This window comes from Heliangelus exortis, chromosome 3 (assembly GCF_036169615.1).
Source record: "Heliangelus exortis chromosome 3, bHelExo1.hap1, whole genome shotgun sequence".
Lineage (NCBI taxonomy): Eukaryota > Metazoa > Chordata > Aves > Apodiformes > Trochilidae > Heliangelus > Heliangelus exortis.
The window spans coordinates 56,967,199-56,985,377 of record NC_092424.1 but is presented as its reverse complement, the minus strand read 5'-3'; the positions used below and the strand labels follow the sequence as shown (position 1 = coordinate 56,985,377).

General features: G+C 42.3%; 1 protein-coding gene across 1 annotated transcript; it reads right to left on the bottom strand.

Annotated features, from left to right (window-relative positions):
• Positions 1-5,007: 5,007 nt before the first annotated feature.
• PERP (p53 apoptosis effector related to PMP22) lies at positions 5,008-16,171 on the bottom strand. Its single transcript, XM_071740784.1, has 4 exons — positions 16,063-16,171; positions 15,569-15,938; positions 8,129-8,272; positions 5,008-7,508 (listed from the first exon to the last, which is right to left on the bottom strand). Exons 2-4 carry the CDS (start codon positions 15,777-15,779, stop codon positions 7,273-7,275), a joined length of 591 nt encoding a protein of 196 aa, XP_071596885.1. The 5' UTR covers positions 15,780-15,938; positions 16,063-16,171; the 3' UTR covers positions 5,008-7,272.
• Between the last annotated feature and the right edge of the window lie 2,008 nt (positions 16,172-18,179).

Below are 18,179 nucleotides of genomic sequence, written 5' to 3'. Positions count from 1 at the left end.
GCTTTATGACCAATTCTCTTGTGCACTATCTTACATCTATCAAGTCAGTCTGAGCAACTGAGAAACATTTTCTGCATGAGCTATCATAAATCTTAAGATTTTTATTATTATTTTCATTAATTCCTTTATAACCATAGGTCCTTTTTTTTTTTTTTTCTGTTTATGCCAATCTGCCATTTCCCTTTGGAGAAGTCTGCGCCTTGAACTGGAATATTGCACTGCAGATATTGTTATAATCACAGTTTGTAGCAGGATGCAAATCAGTCAGCCAAATTCTACCTAGGTTAAATTGTTCCTTCCAGTTACTCTCTGTACTCTTCACCACCTGGGCACCAAGGCAGTAGTGTTCTCAACATGACTAATATTTCATCTATAGTAAACACATGTAGAAAAATACCTTCAGACACCAAAATTATTCACAGGGTAACCTATCTGCAATTCCTTTGTTTTAAATAGAAGGATATTGGAAATGTATTTTGAACAGGACCTGACTGCATTACAAAATAAGAACACCTTCCTAAAAAATGAACCAGTTGAGGTCATAGAATGTATTGGTTTGGAAGGGACCTCAATGACTATCTAGATCCAGTCCTCCATCCATGGGTAGGGACACCTTCCAGGTGCTCAAACTTTTAACCAGGTTGCTCAAAGCCCCATCCAATCTGGTCTTGAAAACTTCCAGGGAGGGGGCAGCCACAGCTTCCCTGAGCAAACTGTGCCAGTGTCTCACTACCCTCACACTAAAGAATTTCTGCTTAGTATCCAACCCAAATCCACTCTCTTTCAGTTTGAAACTCTTGCCACTCATCCTGTTGCTACATGCCCTTATAGAAAGTCCCTCCCCAGCTTTCCTGCAGCCTCTTCAGGTACTGGAAGACCACTATGACATCTCCCCAGAGCCTTCTCTTCTCCAGGATGAACAACCTCAACTCTCTTAGTAAGCTACTTGCTTTGGGACTCACAACGTCTCAGTGGTCTATCTAGGCTAACAAAATAGTTGTCCCATTGCAGTGAATCCTAACAGTGACTGTACTTAAAACATACAGTCCAGCTGCCTTAGGAAAGGAATAAAATCAGCCTTACCTAGGTAGCTCCCAGGTGCCACGCCTTTGCTACTTACGTTTCTTTGTCAAAGAAATCACTTGCATTTACTGTGCCTTATGGGTCACCTGGGAGCAGCACTGGCTACTTGTTTAAGCACTTTGAGATTTACAGATAAAGCACACATACCAATCATATCTCTTTAAGTGTTTTGGCCCTGAATTTTCACTTTGAGATTCTCCACCTAAAAGTAGGGTTTTGCTGAATCCAAATACTATATAGAAGTGACTGTTTCAGTTGTAAATGTTTAATGTGGACCCAACCTGGGATGTGGGCTGAAATGAAAATGCTGATCTCCTATCAACATTTTCAACTTTTCCTATAGTCTTCATACAAAATGACAGTTATGATCTCTCCAAGTTTTACTTTGCAAGTTTTTTTCTTTCTATTGTGAATGAGAAGCGAAATCATTTTTCAAGCATCATGATTCAGCTAAAGCATTGGGGTTTTTTTTAACAATGAGCTCTGCTTACTTCTTGTCCTATGAGATTGCTTACCCAAAGAGAGATTAAAAGAGGCTGTCTACTGAAAAGGGAGCATAATGGCCACATGTCAGCTCCTGCCCCTATATGCCTCTGCGTGTATTCAAAACCAGGGCAGACAACCAGTGTACTTTAACCTGTAATCATTCACTGGGGCAGTACAGCAGAGGGCAGGAATTAGTTGGATTTTTAGGCCCAGAGTTTCATGGACAAGTGCTCACTCCAGACCCCCTCACTCCAGAGGCCCCTTTCTGGGCCCTTTCAAAGTCAGTGAGCCCTGATTTCTGGTATCTCCCCTTGATGCTAGGCAATTTTCAATACTTATAAAACATGTCCATATTCACAAAGAATGTGAGTTGTGGAAAATAGTATGTGTTGTCCACAATTCCATAAAAATCAACAGCGATATGAATCCTTTCATTAAATATTAGCCAATCCTGCAAAGACTTACCCATGAGGAATATAATTCAGGGAAACATTTATATTTATTATTTACATTATACAATTCATATTGCTTATCATGCATTTTTATTTATATTATTTATTGTTACAATATTTGTACTATAAAGCTGCAGATATGCCTGCATATTTTCCACTACAGCCTTTATTAGAAATTCAGTTTATTCAATTTAGGCATTCAAAAATCATCCTTAAAAATACCCCTGGGATTATTCTTCTTGACAGCTTGCAACAGTTTCACAGGGACAAAATTTAAGTCAATTGGCTTTTTGCCTGGGGTTTCTGGATGTCACACTTCATAGCTGGAGCAGCTTGGCCCACACCTTTGGATGCCAGGAAAGCTCTGACAAAAGTCTGCTTACAGTACCAGTACAGACCTGGATGCATTGGGCCTATCATTTAAATACACTTCACATGCACAGCAAAACTGATATAGTCTTGGTCATTGGGCTCTACACAGATAAACTACTGCACCTGATCAGGAATGCTGACCCATCCCAGGCAGTGTGGAGTCTTTGCTGATGGGTTTCACTACTGCATGTACTTTTTACAAGAATAACATTCAGAAACTCAGCATCTCTATTTTGGTAAGCATGACCTCCTTTTGATTTGATTGTGCTTCATTCTGGTTGTCGGTATCGTCTTCCAAGTTCCTTTTTAAATCTGTGCAGCTTCACCTACTAAAAACTTCACCTCTAAAAACTCTGATTTTTCAGGATGCTGTCCCTTATTGCCAGTAACCCCTGCTGCTCTGCAGTGTGGGACCAGTACTTCAGCTCTCTTGGCTGTTGTGTACCCCTAAAGTGCTTTGGTTTCCATTGATGTATGTGCTTGTTTCATCATTAATAAGTGCTCAGTGATGTCAATTACTCTTCTTTGTGTGTAACTTTTCCTTTTAGTATGTGGGTGGTTTTGTTTCTATAGTGCACCATAACAACCCCGCCCTCAAGAGAAATTACTTTGGATGATCTGTTGCTACACTGGTTGGATTTGTGTACGTATTCTAGGTCCAAAAGTCCTTAAATGCAGGATGTAAGGGTCAGGTGAATACTTATTAAGAATTCTACTTTGCCAAGGAATTGTCTAAAAAATGAGTCACTTGTTATATTAACTAAAAATACAAAGTCCCAGTGGGGTTTGGCAGCTGCTTCCTATATCCATAAGATTTAATAATTAATCACCCCATTCAGATAATTCAGAATCATAGAATTATGGAAGGGCTAAGGTTGGAAGGGACCTCCAAGATCACGCAGCTCCAACGCTCCTTCCATGGGCAGGAACACCTCCCACCAGGTTGCTAAAGCCCCATCCAACCTGGCCCTGAACACTTCCAGGGAGGCAGCAGCCACAGCTTCCTTGGGCAACCTGTGCCAGTGTCTCACCACCCTCACAGGAAAGAATTTTTTCCTGATGTCTAACCTAAATCTCTCCTCTTCAAGTTTGAAACCATTTCCCCTTGTCCTCTCACTACACACCTGTGTAAAAAGCCCTACCCCAGCTTTCTTGTAGGGCCCCTTCAGATATTGGAAGGTTGCTGTAAGGTCACCTCAGAGCCTCCTTTTCTCCAAGCTGAACAACCCCAACTTCTTTATCCTGTCTTCAATGGGGAGGTTCTCCAGCCCTCTGATCATCTCTGCAGCCCTACTCTGGACTGAATCTGATGGCTCCATGTCCCTCTTATGCTGGGGACTCCAGAACTGGACACAGTGCTCCAGGTGGGGTCTCACAAGAGCAGAGCAGAGTGGCAGAATCACCTCCCTTGACCATCTCTCTGTGCTTCTTTTGATGCAGCCCAGGACCCAGTTGGCTTTCTGGGCTGCAAGTACACCTTGATGGTTCATGTTAAACTTCTGGTCCACCACCATCCCCAGGTCCTTCTCCTCAGGGCTGTCTGTAACCTTTCCTCCTCCCAGCCTGTATTCATGCATTTAGCCTTTCCTAGCACCCAGTCACACATAGTTTTGGTTGCTCCTAACTCCTCCTGAGATGAGAGCAAAGTGTGCTCCAGTCCTCCCAAACTGCTCTCTCCTCTCCAGGGTTGGGTTAGAAGTAGCTGCCCTGCAGCCTGAAGCTCACCAGGGTTGTTCAGGAAATTTTAGTAAGCCTGGAATTAGGCTGCAGCTGAATACAGACTGGAAGGTAAACAGGAGTACAAATGTATTTCATGTCAAAAGAATGGGTATTGTACAAACCCTCCAATTATCTTCAAAGCATTTGGGAAAATCTAAAGGGAACAAAAATATTTTTCCTAGCAGTGAATTTAAAAGTAAGAGTAATTAAAGAAAAGTGGGAAAACAAACAAACAAACAAACAAACAAAAAGACCAAAACCAAAACAAAACAAAAAAACCCCAACAAACAACCAACCAAACAAACAACAAAAATAAAAGAAAACATAGGCCATGCATAATCTGAGGTTAGAAATGGGAAGGTTTCTAATCACAGGAGAAGTGCAGTCTTCTACTGAAAAGAGCATCTTTTTCTCCATATTTGAAATTCTTGGTCAGAACATGAAAGCTTTTGGGTGCAGTTTTGATTAAAAAAAATTGGCTTCCCACATCTGAGGCCTCCTCTAGACCAAAACATTCTGAAAACTTACAGGGTTCCCCCCTCAAGTTGTGGTGCATTTAAGAGGTTTTGGCTTAGCAAAGAGTCTTCTACGCCTGCTGCTTCTGATGAAGGTGCCTGGCCATGTTTTGCAGAGTATACCTAATTTACCTTATATTACCTTATTTACCTTATATTACCTATTACCTTATATTACCTAATATTACCTATTTTTTATTTGTACCTTATTTGACTAGAAAATGAAGTTTTTCCCTCCTGGACATATGAGGTCTTAACATTCATTTTGTTAACCTGATACTTCATGGATACTGATATTCATGTGAAGTAAGGAATGTCTACTTGCTTGAGTTTATGAAATGAATCTGTGAACCACAAACACCACTGAGTTCCTACAACCATCAGTTAAAACAGTTTTAATTAAGCCACCACATTTGAAAGGAGTGCCACATACATTAGTATCACTTGAGAGGAATTAATGACTATTTGCAATAGCTTTCTCCTGAACATCTTAATTGTGTAACATGCTGGTTACGCTTCCACCCCTCCCAGTATATTCAGAGCCAAGTTTATTTTACATCTGTGCTTTTTTAACAACTTATGACAATGCTTATTAAAAAAAAAAAAAAAAAAGGAAAAATAAAAACAATAAATGTAAAAAAGACTTGAAGTTATGCTTAGCCCTATTATCATACCATTCTCCCTCTCATTAGGAAGGGTGTCCATTTCCTTACATCTTTTCTCCTCCTCAGCTTTAGCTGTGAAAGGATTTTCCAGACTTGGGATTCTCTGCTGTGTTTTAAATTCACTAGAAACTTAGGCACAAACATTACTCATGATACAAAGAAGTCTACACAGTATTCCACACCAGCCAGTTTGTACAGAAAAGGAAAAAAAAAATTAGACATTTGTCAGAGGATTCTCTTTTTCAGCAAGAATCATAAATACAATTGATTGTATATGCCACGAGTGAGCTTGTAACACAGTTCTGAAGTCTGCAGATATTTACACTGCAGTTACAAAAGTTACAGAAGACAGGCCCGGAAGGGACCTCCAGAAGTCACCTGGCCTTACCAAAGCAGGATTGCATGCAATATACAGAATTACCAAATTTTAAAAGGTGTCACAAAACAGAAAGCTATACAATATATAATACAAGAAATACCTGGCATGGAAAAAACTTAGTTCTAAATTACTGTAGCTTTACAGTTAATGCTTTGTAAGTTCTATTTTGTATACATGGATGAATTCATATACCCACACTTACCCTCTCCTGAGTACTAGGTTGACAATGCTAAGAATTAAGTCCCCATCTGCTTGTTACACAGAGTAAGGCTCATCATTTGTTTTTCATCCTACCTGTACCCCCCTCAGAAATCTGCCTCTGATAGATCTACTTCCCCCATAGCTGGAAGAGAAGCTTCACAAATGAGCTTCTTTCTTCTTCTTCCCCAGCTGGAAAAAGTTCTGATAAAGAGCTTAATCTGCTGTAAGCTGCTGCAGGTCCATGACCAACACAGACACAGCTCTGCCTCTCTGGAATACTTATTCGGAATTGCTGGCTCCAGAAACAGAACCCAGGAACCAGCCAGATTACTCCTTGAGACAGATCTAGGTGTCTGTATGAAGTTTGCATATGTTAACTGCCCACAGAACTGCTCTTCTATTTTTACCTGCTAGCCCTAGTGACTCACAAAGCATCCCCAAGTTTACAAAACTCTGGAGTACCTATAGTGTGCTTTTGAAACTTGTGGAGGTTTACAACATCTTAAGCCAAGATTTCCCTCCAAACCACAGCTGATAATTAAAGCACTGCAGTTTTAAAAATGTAGACATAAAGAGCAGTGCATGTTTCTACTCAAAGGTATTTTCCAGATCACCATTCCTTAAATACCCTGTAAAGATGTATGTAGGTCAACAGCTGAAGGTTTATTGATTCTCTGTGTGACAATGTGTATTAAATCATATGTGGCTTCATCAAAAGTTCTGCAGTGGCCACAAAAACACCAGTAAGTGCTACACCAGCCACTGTTATACACACCAGATCCATGCTTTAGATGAGAACTTCATCCAACAGCACCAATTGGTGGAAAATAAACTTTAATTTTATTTTCCCCTTAGTTCCAATAGCTAATAGTCAACAATAGTCCAGTAACAGGAATGAGGAGAGGCAGCTTGTGACTGCAATAGTCTCAGAGGGAAATTCCTTCCCTGGGACTGATTTTGGTGGAAGAAAAGGCATTCACTGAAAGGATGTTTTTTTTATTCTAGTTCCATTTAAGGTTATTCTGTCAGAGGTGAAAACAAAGTAGTTGCAGGTACCTCTAATGGGTTGTTTAAAATCTCTCCTCTTCCTTTCTACACTTGAAACACTCCATCTTTATTCATAAGCAAAAGTTTGAAGAAAATAAGGATGACTCAATTAGTTGGGAGGGGAAGGCCAAACAGAATTGACATGAGAATACATAAATAATACTTTAGGTAAAAGCTGTTTGCTTAAAGGTGGCAATGTTTTTTTTTTACTGATTTATTGCCAGGGCTAGTAAGGAATACTCTAGAAAAATAAGCTGTTTTGTTTTGTTTTTTAAGACTCCTATAATGGCACTAATTTACAGCAGAGTGCTCCTCTGTTGTTTTGACAGCTGATTGTACTTTGATTTAATCTTTCAGTTTAAGTATGGTGCTCTCTCTGGGGAGGAGTAGTAATAGGTAGGCTTGATGTTTCCCAGGACTTCATCTTCCCAGTTGGGGAGGCAGCAGAAGAAGAAAGCACAACCTATCACAACAACAGTGCTGGCCCAGCCAAAGCCATAGGCCCAGCTGAACATATTATCTCCGGTCAGTGGAATGTCTTCTGTGAATTTCACTGGGTAGATAACCAAGCCTATGATCTGGAATGCAGCTGGAGAGAGAAAGAAAGAAAACCAAGAAAAAATGATAATGAATTATATTACATTTACCACTGAAAAAGCGTACCTGTAGGTAACTCTTATGTCCTTTTAAGATCCGTAAGGATTAGTTTCAATCCTACAACAAAATCTGCATTCTTACAGAGCTACATGACTTTTGGCCAAGGCAGATCCCCACACCTATCTAGCTGCAGCAGCTAAAGCTGATATTCTTTAGTTGCCAGTGCACTCACCTGCCTGCCACAACCAGCCCTGTCCTACAGCCAGGTGTAATGATCCCTGCCCAGCCGGTTGCCTCCTGCTTGCTCCACAGCCCCATCCCTCCTCCTCCCTCCTTTTGAGAAGGTGGGAAGGACCCGGGGCTCTCAGCTCCTTAGGCTTGCAGGGATAAAGGTGTTGGTTGCTCCCATGGAAGAGCTGACAAAGGCCACTGGAGTTCCCCTAAACAATTCTCCCCTCAGAGCTTAAATCAGCCTTCTCTTGTTTCCCATGAAAGTGAGTCATAAACCAGACAAAGACAGCTATTTCATAAAGGGAGGCTCCATCTCGCATATTTATCTGCTGATGCCTGTTTCACATGTAAAAAAATCCTTGTCTTTGCTCCCAGCCTTACCAACAACAAAGAGCAAGCCTCCAATCCCTCGCACGAAGTTGAAGCGAAGGATTTCGATGGAGAAGGCGATGACTGCCAGGGCGAAACAGATGACCAGGATCACAAAGCCAACGAGGTATGTGGCAGCTGCTGCTCTTCCCCATCCTTGAAGAGAAAATAAGAAAGATGTCACATGCAGCAGTGCACTGAACTGTAGCTCATTGCAGGTTTCCTTTAATCACAGTTTGCTGAAATCCTTTATGTTAGAAGCAAGCAATACTGGATGTGTCCAAACATGCATCTGGAGAGCAGAGAGGCACCATCACTGGTAGAGCAGCACAGAACTCCCAGCCTGCTAACCTGTCCTGCTGAAAAGAAGGGCATAGCACAGCATGGTGGTGGAGAAAACACCTCCAAACTCTCTGGACCCAGACTTCTGAGTGGATACAACCAGTAACGGAGGGCACACACCCACTGAGAATGTACTTTATAGCTACCATTCCTGTTTGACACGCAACTTTACAAAGCCACTTCCATGCTTGGGGAAGTATTAGAGCAGACAAGAGAGTACCCTCACAGAAGATAACTGCTGGTAAGTACTAGAGATGTTAGCATACAGCTTCTTGCCTGTTTATGACAAGAATAATGCATGTGGAGCAAAATTAACATAAGAAAAAAGATTCAGAGTAGCTGAAGTGAGAGATGACAAAGAGAAAGCTCTTGAAGATAATTATCTATTCACAGCTGAAAAAAAAAAATAGAAACAGCTACAGTGTAGCAGGTAGAGAAGACATGGCAGAATCTGACATAAAATGGAAGAATCCTCTGCTCCTCTTTGAATCATTACTTTGATATTTGATGGGATGGGGTGATGCAAGCACCTGGAGTTTGGAGAGGCTCAGGCACAAAGCAAGTGACCTAATCCCAGCAGAGCAGCACCAGTGCTCAGAACTCGCCCACTGCAGGCCAGGGCCAAGAAAACAAAGGTAAGAAGAACCTCACAGAAAAAAGCCACATCTGGCACTCCCCCTATCACAGTAACGCGGGCATCTGAAAAGGTCCTTAGTATAGCCAGACCTTGTCCTCTTTAGAAGCCAAGGAGTAGTTCAGGTGAGCCCAATGCAAACCACAACAAGCAAAGTTGTTCCTGCCCTGGAGGCAGGATACTTGCCCACAAAGGCTAAGCTATACCGGGTACTGCTTTGGTTTCCAGTCAGCTGTCATCACAGCTCACTTCCCACATCTGCATAATTTGGGTTTCTACTTTCACACGTTCCAACAGAGGTAGGGCCAGATCCTGAGCTCCTTCTGATGCAGGAATAAAGGGAGCAGCAAGATCTAGGCCAGAACATTTTCCAAAAAATCTCTTTCGTCACAGCTGCATGTTCTAACACAGCTGAAGCAACTCTGGAGAAACGCTCCTTTCAATGTGGTCTATATTCTTCCTGTGTAAAAACTAAGAGGAAAAAGACAGTGAGAGAGAGAACCTTTTCATAAAGAGTTAAAATCTTCCACCTTAACTCACATACTCTAATGGGGAAAATCTAGTAATTTGAGACCGTGAATTTACTAAAACTATCTCAGAAGCCTAGTAAAGGTGCATCAATTTACTCTCTGAAAGCAAAGTATTGTTTCCAGCTCTTTTCATTAGATCAGTCTGAATTGGTTTCCTTCCCCCTATTCCAATAGCAAAAGTGAAGCACAGCAGACATCCATCAGTCAGATCTCAGCCCAAAACCCCCAAAACCACTGCTGTCGCCTGAAGACAGTCATGTTAGCATAGAAAGGGTAAGGGCAGGGCTTTTCTTTCCCATCTCCCTTTGTGGAGCTACTCAAGAAAGCAAAAGCTTTCCAGTTTTGCATGTTTCACATCCCTTCCCTAAGAGAGTGCTGCAGGGTGAGGAGGGAGGGAGAACACCCAATGAGCACCCAATGAGGACCTGGAGATGAAAGCTACGTCAGTGGTGTGATAAAATCTTCCCAAAGAAAATATTCTCTGGCATACCTAATGCAGGTACTGGATGTTGTCTCCACAGTAGAATTTAGGTAACTAATTTAAAGGCATATTTAGACATTACACACAGCCATCCCAGGACAGTTACCAGGGCTCATTCCTTTTCAGATGCATTACATGTGATAGCACAACGTAGGAAGCAAAGTCTGGCATCCATCTGCTAAAATTTAGTTTGCAAACTAAATACAGCTGCAGGTTAGACACCTTGAGGTTTGGTGCAACACAAACATGACTGGAAGAGATAAGAGCCGGAAAGCTCCCAGTGCTGTCCTTGATATTTTCATATCCTCTGTGCTTGCTTTACAAGTGTAACAAGCTTTTTGGCTCTCCTCACAATGTTTTATTTTCTAAACTCTGGCAATATGAAAATGACAATACATATAGCTGTAGGAGATGTCTTGTCAGGAAGATTAATATCAAGGCAAGCTTTGGTTTGGGTCTTCAGAAACAGGGCAGTAGCTGATGCCACCATTATGCAGTTCAGTGGGTTTTGTGCTCACCTGTGACAGAGCTTGGTGCTGGTGACCCCATACCTTCCTCTCCTCCTGCTGGATTGTCTTCTCAAGCAACAGTTAACAAGTGGGTTATCAACTCAAGTGGGTTGATACTGATAGGACCTGATAAAACTGAGTCATAAGTGCTGGCCACAGTGCTGTCAATGGGTCTACTCTGGGCCAGGCTAGACACCAGCCACAGAAAGGCCAGCCTGCCACGTGAGACACATGAAGAGCAGAAAAAAGCTCTGTACTTTTATACATAGAGAATGTAGGAAAAACCTCAAAAAAATAACTTGGAAGTCTTTTAAGAAGTGACAGATTGAAGAGGTTGGGGTAGAAGGCTGCATCCTTAACAACTCATAGGGTGCAGCCCTTCCATGCTCCCAGCTCAAAGTGTTGCTTCCCCCACCAACCGAGACAGCTTTCAGTGGAGGGGCTGCTGCAGGGCTCTGACTGAAATTGATGCTTCTCCGTGGGGGATCCCCCTCATCCTCATACCTTATTAAGTCAGGCTTTCCCACCTCCTCCTCCCAGAGGCTCCCAAGAGCTGATTTATCCCTGCAGGCACCCAGCTCTCCCTCTGCAAGATACTCTGCCTATGGCTCCAGGCTGCTGGGAGGGGAGAAGTGCAGATTTACACTCCACTGCTGCCTTAAGAGCTGGAGAGACCTGCTCAGACTCAGAGACAGACAAATCAGTCCCAGTTTTTAGCTGGCTTGTGTTCAGAAGTACCTTGTAATCAGGAGACATTTAGCCAGAATTCAAGTTTTCAATAAAAATGGAAAAATCTCGGCTCCCTTCATTTGGTAGAGTATTTCTTACTGAAAATAGGCATAGAAAGGAGGTTTCTATATGAAATCAAATAATAATGCCACAGTAATTTGGGGCTGCATAAACAGGAGAGCAGAAGAACAGTTGGAGGTAGTAGAGTTCCCAGGTCGGCTTTGCCTCAAAGCAGAGTCAAGTTCTTTTCATCTAATCAGCAAAGTATTTAGCAATTAGATGGTGTTGAAAGAACATTAAACTCCAACTGTTCAGGAGCTGAAGGTCTATAATTATTAGAAAGGATGAAGAGCTTTATTATATGGCTTGATTAATGATGAGTATGTAAAGGAACTAAGCTGCAAATGTTATCGTGCTATTAACTAGGAGGGGTCAGGATTATTTAAAATTAATAATGAGCATGAATAATATGATGAAACGCATTTAAAAACAAAACAAAAGAAAACACAACAAAACAGTAGAGCCTTAGTGCTAGGTGTCTTTCCTGATTATATTTAGCCATGGCTCAGCCTCACCAGGGGGAAGACTGGAAGCACTACAGTGCAGGATATTTAAATCTAGATTTCCCTTTAGAAATTAATAGAAGGACTGGCAAAGTAGCCTAGCAGGAAGAACTACTACTACAGAATTTGAAGCAACAAGCCTTTCTCATCTTAATCACTTATTTACAAAAGTAGAAGGTAGTTTGTTAGCTTGTGAATAACTGGATAGGGTATAGTGAATAGCTTCTTAGGGTAGAAGCATTTACCATGATGTAGACAAGGCACATTTTTACACTATAGTTGTAATATTTTTCTGTATATAAATGTCAGTAGCAATGCTTGTTTGACCTTGAGACCCCATTATATAGGATGCCCAAAGATATCTGCTTTTGTTGATGAAACAAAGGACTGTGAGCAAGAGAGCACTGTCAATATTATTTTTTGCTCACAAAATGTGAAAACTTCCATGGTAGCATGACTGGTGAAGGGAAGGTATGTGCATACCCACTATGAACACAGGACAGGCCAGAGACAAAGGTCTGTCAGGAAGGTGAGTTGAAAATTAATGTTGGGAATCACAGCTCTTTTCTAGTTTTCAGAGTGCAGGAAAAGCAACTGCTATACAGCAAAACTTTTTTAAAAACCCACTAGTACAAACCTGGCTTCAGCCACTTGTACATCACACAGGAATCAGGAAAGGACAATCCTATAAATATCCAACTTTTAACTCCTGCAAGTTGCTATCAGTGGAAGCATGCCTGCCCAGGGGCCAGAAAATCCCACTGGCAGGGATGCCAGCCTCACCTGGTTGCTGGGATCTGTTACTAGGGAGATTCAGTAAATATTTTCTGGGTGCAGACTGAGACACCCACTGCTACACTACTTCCATTAGGATTTTCTCTGTGCCTGCACTTGGATGACACTATAAACAAAGTCTGTCTCCAATACATCCTGGCATTGTAAATCAGACAGAAGCATGCCTGAAAAGAGGCGTGCTGAAAAGATAAGCATACCTATAACATTCCTCCCTTATTTACCTGGCCCCTTAGTGAAGCTGACACATGTATTCAGCTTCAACAATAATCTGTGGTGTCAAAGTCCATGCCTCTAGGGACGCAGGTACAGTGGCACAGCCACGGTGAAACATGATTCACAAAGGCTGGGTTCCTACTTCTAGGTTCTACTTTTTTTTTTTTTTCCTTTCTATCTGTTTTTTTGGTTGGTTGGTTTTTTTTTTTTTTGGCACTTACTAAGGATTCAGATGAATGCTTCCCTTTTTCTAGGCTGGCTGCTAGGTACACTTAATGAATACCAACTGGCTGTTTGTAATATAAGAAAGAGTTAACCTCCATGGAATCTCCTTTACTGCACACAGACACACCAATATTTTACAGTGACAATTCAAAGCAAAGTCACTGGGAGCCATTCAGATCCAGGAGGACACAGCTACCCACAAACAATGCTCTTAAACTTACAGTCTCATCACTATAAAGACAACCACCCTTTCAGAGTAACCACATTGCAAGCAATCTTTGTCATATCTGATGGCTTCCTGATACCTTTTCAACACACAGTCAACAGTTTAATCTTGCAATGGTCCACACTAAGTCATCTTGAGTCATATTATGGTGCAGTACACCAGCTCTGCATTGCAACATTTTGATCGTTGTCCATAGACGCTGCCAGTCAGGTACTCCCCAGATGCAAACCAGTAGAGAGTTATAAACAAAAATTCTTCTTCTCCTTTTTACCAAATGATGTCCCAGTCTTCTTTTTCCCTTTCCATTTACTACCTTCTCATGTGGCATTTTCAAATGTTCATTAAGAAGCAATGCAGTTTAGGAGACATCCTTATTTGCAAAACTTTGTTTGTCTGTTCCTGCCCCTTTTTTCCCACTTAAAATAAGCGACTTGTCTGCTTTTTCTCTTCCTCTTCTCAGTACGCATGCCATGCCTCAATTAAAAAGTTGTCTAATCAAGCTTTTAATGGGAATCCACTCTGAAGTTTTCATTTCATCAGGAGAGGCACAGGATAGTTAGTGCATAGTAGTTATTGTATGCAAAACACAAGTTATGCATCTCAGTTAAATTTCATTTTCCTTCAGCAGTGCTGTAAAAGCCTGCTAGACGTTTTTTCTTTGTAAATGCCCTCATCTATTTATGCTAATTACATTAGCATAGAAAAAAGGAAACAAAATAAGTCAGACCTGAATTCACGTGTTACATCCTGTCTCTAAATGTAAGTAGTATTTGAGTAGACAGTAGTACTTCATTGTGAAAATTAGAAAAGAGGCAAAGTCAAGTTTGTTGAAATAAGACAAGGATTTTAAATAATTTTGGTTTAAGTAAGCCGAGGCTTGAATAAATAGAGTCAAAATACTATCGATCTCGGGCAGCTTGTTACCCAGACAAAAATGCAGAAATTTGCACACAAAGCATGCACCCATCATTCTTCAGGGATGTGAGGAGCAGTGTAAAAGTAAATTCAGCAGCTCTACTATGCTAGCACTTCTTCCCTTTGCAGTGCAAATTTCAGCAACTCTACATCACTAGCTTTTCCTCTCTGTCTAATGGGGGAGTGATGTTCATGGCAATACATTCAAGGCTTAGCTTTCACGGGAGGATTGCCATGGAAAGCTGCTGGGAGCCAGGCTGCTGTGCTCGGGCACCGAGGGAATGGCACAGGGCGGCAGCCCCGGCTCTCCCAGCTGAAACGCCCGTCCAGCTTCCCAGTCCTCTAAGTACCCTCATCCAGGATCTTAAGGCGGGTCTGCTTATTTGGCCAGAAGTATTTTGAGTGAAAAGCAGATGTCATCAGACCCAAGTGTTCTAGTAAAAAACCAGAAAGTCCCCCAAAACCTGAGCAACTGGGAGTGTGTAGTGAAAATATTATGCCGGCATTTCCAGATACAGAAGCAGCTCAGCAAGTTTAAACGGAGGCAGAATTACTACCTGATTTAGGCCCTCGTGGAAGAGAGATGTGTATTCAGGAAACAGTGTTCTTTCCATCTGCGAACCCAGGTCATTTCAAGCTGCAGATCAGGAGGCATCTGAATATTCAAGTTCCCTTGGCTAGGCAGGGCTAAATTAAGGTTCTCTCTCCCTCCGGAGGACTAGAGGAAGGCAGTTTCGCTGTCACCCAGGTGTGGCTCTGCAGTGGACACTCTGGGTGAAGGTTTCTACTTTCACCATCTCACCTGTGAGGCTGTTGGAGTGGAGAGGGGGCACTGGCCAGTGTGCCAGCCCAGACTGCCAAGACACTGCAGTTTGAGGATCACTGAGAAAAAGAAAACTGCAGAGCCCAAGGGACTTGTGGTCACCTTGGTGGTAAAATAACTTTTTTTAAAAAGCAACACAAGCCAACCTGGCTTTGAAGTGTTGTACTGATAGGAAAAAAAAATAGAAAAAAATAAAAAAAAATTGCTCTGCAGCAACCCGGACCTATGTTTGTTTTTTGGTTTTTGGTTTTTTTGTTTTGTTTAAGCCCTGAAATAGTGTGAGTACTGGTTCTGCAAAGGAAACCGCATCCCAGAAGAAGGCAGCTGGCCCATCACAGCGTCGGGGCGACAGCTCCGGGGCCAGCACCAGCCCCATCGGCTCCCTGCCAGTCACTGCCGCCGGGTGCAGCTGGTGGCAAGGCGGGGGTCCCGGGAGGGGAGAGGAGGGGAAGGGGCTCCTCTCTTACCGTAGTCCATGAGAGACTCGCAGTTCCAGTTGAGGTCCCCATCTCCTCGGGTGCAGCTCTCCCATAATGACGCCTGCTGGACGTAAGGCTCCGACTCGGACTCCAGCCAGCCCCTGCCCGCCAGGGCGATGATGCCCATGATGATGGCCAACCCCAGCAGCAGAGGCAGAAGCCACCGGCACCTCCAGCAGGCGAGGCCGCACACCACCATCCTGCCCGTCCGGAGGGGCAACCAGAGAGCCCGGGCGTGGAGGAGGGGGTTGCGGCGCGGAGGCTGCGCTGGGACGGGACACTGCGTGCGTGTCGGTCCGAGCGGGTTTTTAAGGCGCCGGGGGAGGAGGGTGTTCCACCCACATTCCTCTGACTAAGCCTGGCGGAGAGAGAAGAGGAGAGAAGAGGAGTGGAGGGAGAGGCGGGACGGGCAGGGCCCGGTCGTCTCTCTGCTCCGATCCCTCCCTGTCCCAAACTAACCCCCGTTCCTCCGCTTGTCCTACCCGGACTCAGCCCGGAGCTTAATGCCGTGCTGGTGCCACCCTCCCGCCTCCGGATCCACTTCTCCGTCGTGGCCCCGCCGCCGCAGAAAGAAACCGCAGCGATAACTTGAGGTTCTGGCTAAGTTTCACAAAGCCCTGCCCTCCTCCCGAGTGTTGAGCTTCATGTTTCTCCTCTCTGTTCACTGGAGAGACAGAGTAGCGCTACCCAATATCCATAATACTAATGATGTTACTCACTTCAGGTAACACAAGCTTGTAGTAAGTTGCTTTGCGGTGGAAATGCTCAACTTCTTGCCCAGTTTTTTTATTTTTTGGATGTTTTAATGCAAACGAGAAGATGTAAAAAAGATGTAATTTGATCATGGAAAAATTACATTATTATCAAGGAAGTCATTGCTTGTCTGGCACCCAGATCAGCATGAAACAAATGCATGCTTGGAATGACCACTAATGCAGTGCTTTATTGCAGCTGTCCTCTGACTTCCAACCAGGCTGTGCCTGACACAATCCAGGAGCAGTACTCAGGAGCCGTATGCCCTGATCTTTCCTCATTCCATGTCTGGAAATGTATCCCTGACTTGACCAAAACGAGGGCTTCTCCATCAGATGGCATAAATGAACACTGAAATTTTTTGTCATGGGAGAAACACTACTCCATAATAAAATCTACCACATCCCATCATGTCAACCCATTGCCTGGGACCAGTGCAAACTCTCAGACAAGAGCAGACAAGTGCCAATCATGAGACTAAAGGTGCATGTGTTTTGGGCACATAAAGTAGATGCTTTTGGTCAAGTCTGGGAGAAGTTTCAAGATCTCAACAGAGATATCAGTAGGAGAACGCATCTTTGACTTCTGAAAAAAAAAAAAAAAAAAAAAAAAAAAAAAAAAAAAAAAAAAAAAAAGCATGTAGTGGAGGATTACCTGGATTTCATGGAGGCTAGGGATGTATGAGTCCTTAGTTGATTACATCAAATGGAATTTTGTCACAGCTGTGTCAAAATATGTTCCAACTATGCACAACATCAACTCCTCAAACGATACAGTGTCACAACACAGTGTCCTGTGAGGGGGGACTGTGAAAGTCATTTGAGTTCCAATTGCTGGCAAACCTAGGGGAATGGATTGTGGTGCTAAAATCAGAACAATGAGATTTTATCAACAGAGCTAAATGGCCACTGTCTCAGGCAGCTTATCTCAAACCATGTAGAGTTAACCCAGCCTCTCTCAACCGGTTTCTCTAAGTTCCCACCAGGAAAATCTAGAAAAATGCTATATGTATCTATAGAATACAGAAACTATGTATCTAGATGTGCTCGATAATACAGTGTAAGTGAAAAATAGAACTGTGAGAAGTATTAATTATATCAATATTAATTAAAATATACAATTTGTGTTACAAAGTAGCTTGAAAATATTATTTGCATATTTGCTGCATAGCATATGGCTTTTCAATGAGTTCAAATTGACCACAATTATTATAACATTGCCTAAAAATGGAAAAAAGGGTATTTAAAATCAATGATTTTAAAAATTTCTGTTTTTTAATATTGTTGGGGGACTACTTGTCGTTTAACTATCTTGAGGGCTTTTACTGGCAAGTGCATATTGACTGGAGAAATAATGAAAGGCTGGTTTTAAGGTTTAATCCAGCTTTAAAACACCTATTTTGAAAAAATTAATGGCCTGCATATTCCTGCATAGTAAGTTGTATTGTGACAAGGTATCAACTTACTGTTTAATATATATACATACATACACACACACATATATACTTTTATACACAAATACTTCTTGTTCATGACTCCTCTTCCTCTCTTTCAAAGCCAAACAAACCTTCAGTACCACACTACAAGCAAAATAATTTTCTTTCTTCACTCCTGATGGTCATGCACACTGTTCAAGTTTTATTACAAATTCATTATAAAATAGAACTGTAAGTAAATTTTGTCTGAACTACTTGCAAGCATAACTCTTCAGCACACAAAGTTTGCATAAAGGAGAAGTAAGGGCAGAACTGAGCACCACAATCATCTCTTTTTGTCACGATGGCAGAACTACAGTCACTACAGCATCGAGGTCAAAAGTCAAGAGTTCAGATAGGAAGAACATAGAG

What these genes read in the sequence shown, in the direction of transcription:
- PERP (XM_071740784.1), bottom strand. Translation starts at nt 15,779, where the DNA reads ATGGTGGTGTGCGGCCTCGCCTGCTGGAGGTGCCGGTGGCTTCTGCCT. An exon ending in CGAGTCTCTCATGGACTACG is followed by an intron (nt 8,273 to 15,568) that starts GTAAGAGAGGAG and finishes TTTCTCTTCAAG; the next exon opens with GATGGGGAAGAGCAGCAGCT. An exon ending in AGGCTTGCTCTTTGTTGTTG is followed by an intron (nt 7,509 to 8,128) that starts GTAAGGCTGGGA and finishes TTCTCTCTCCAG; the next exon opens with CTGCATTCCAGATCATAGGC.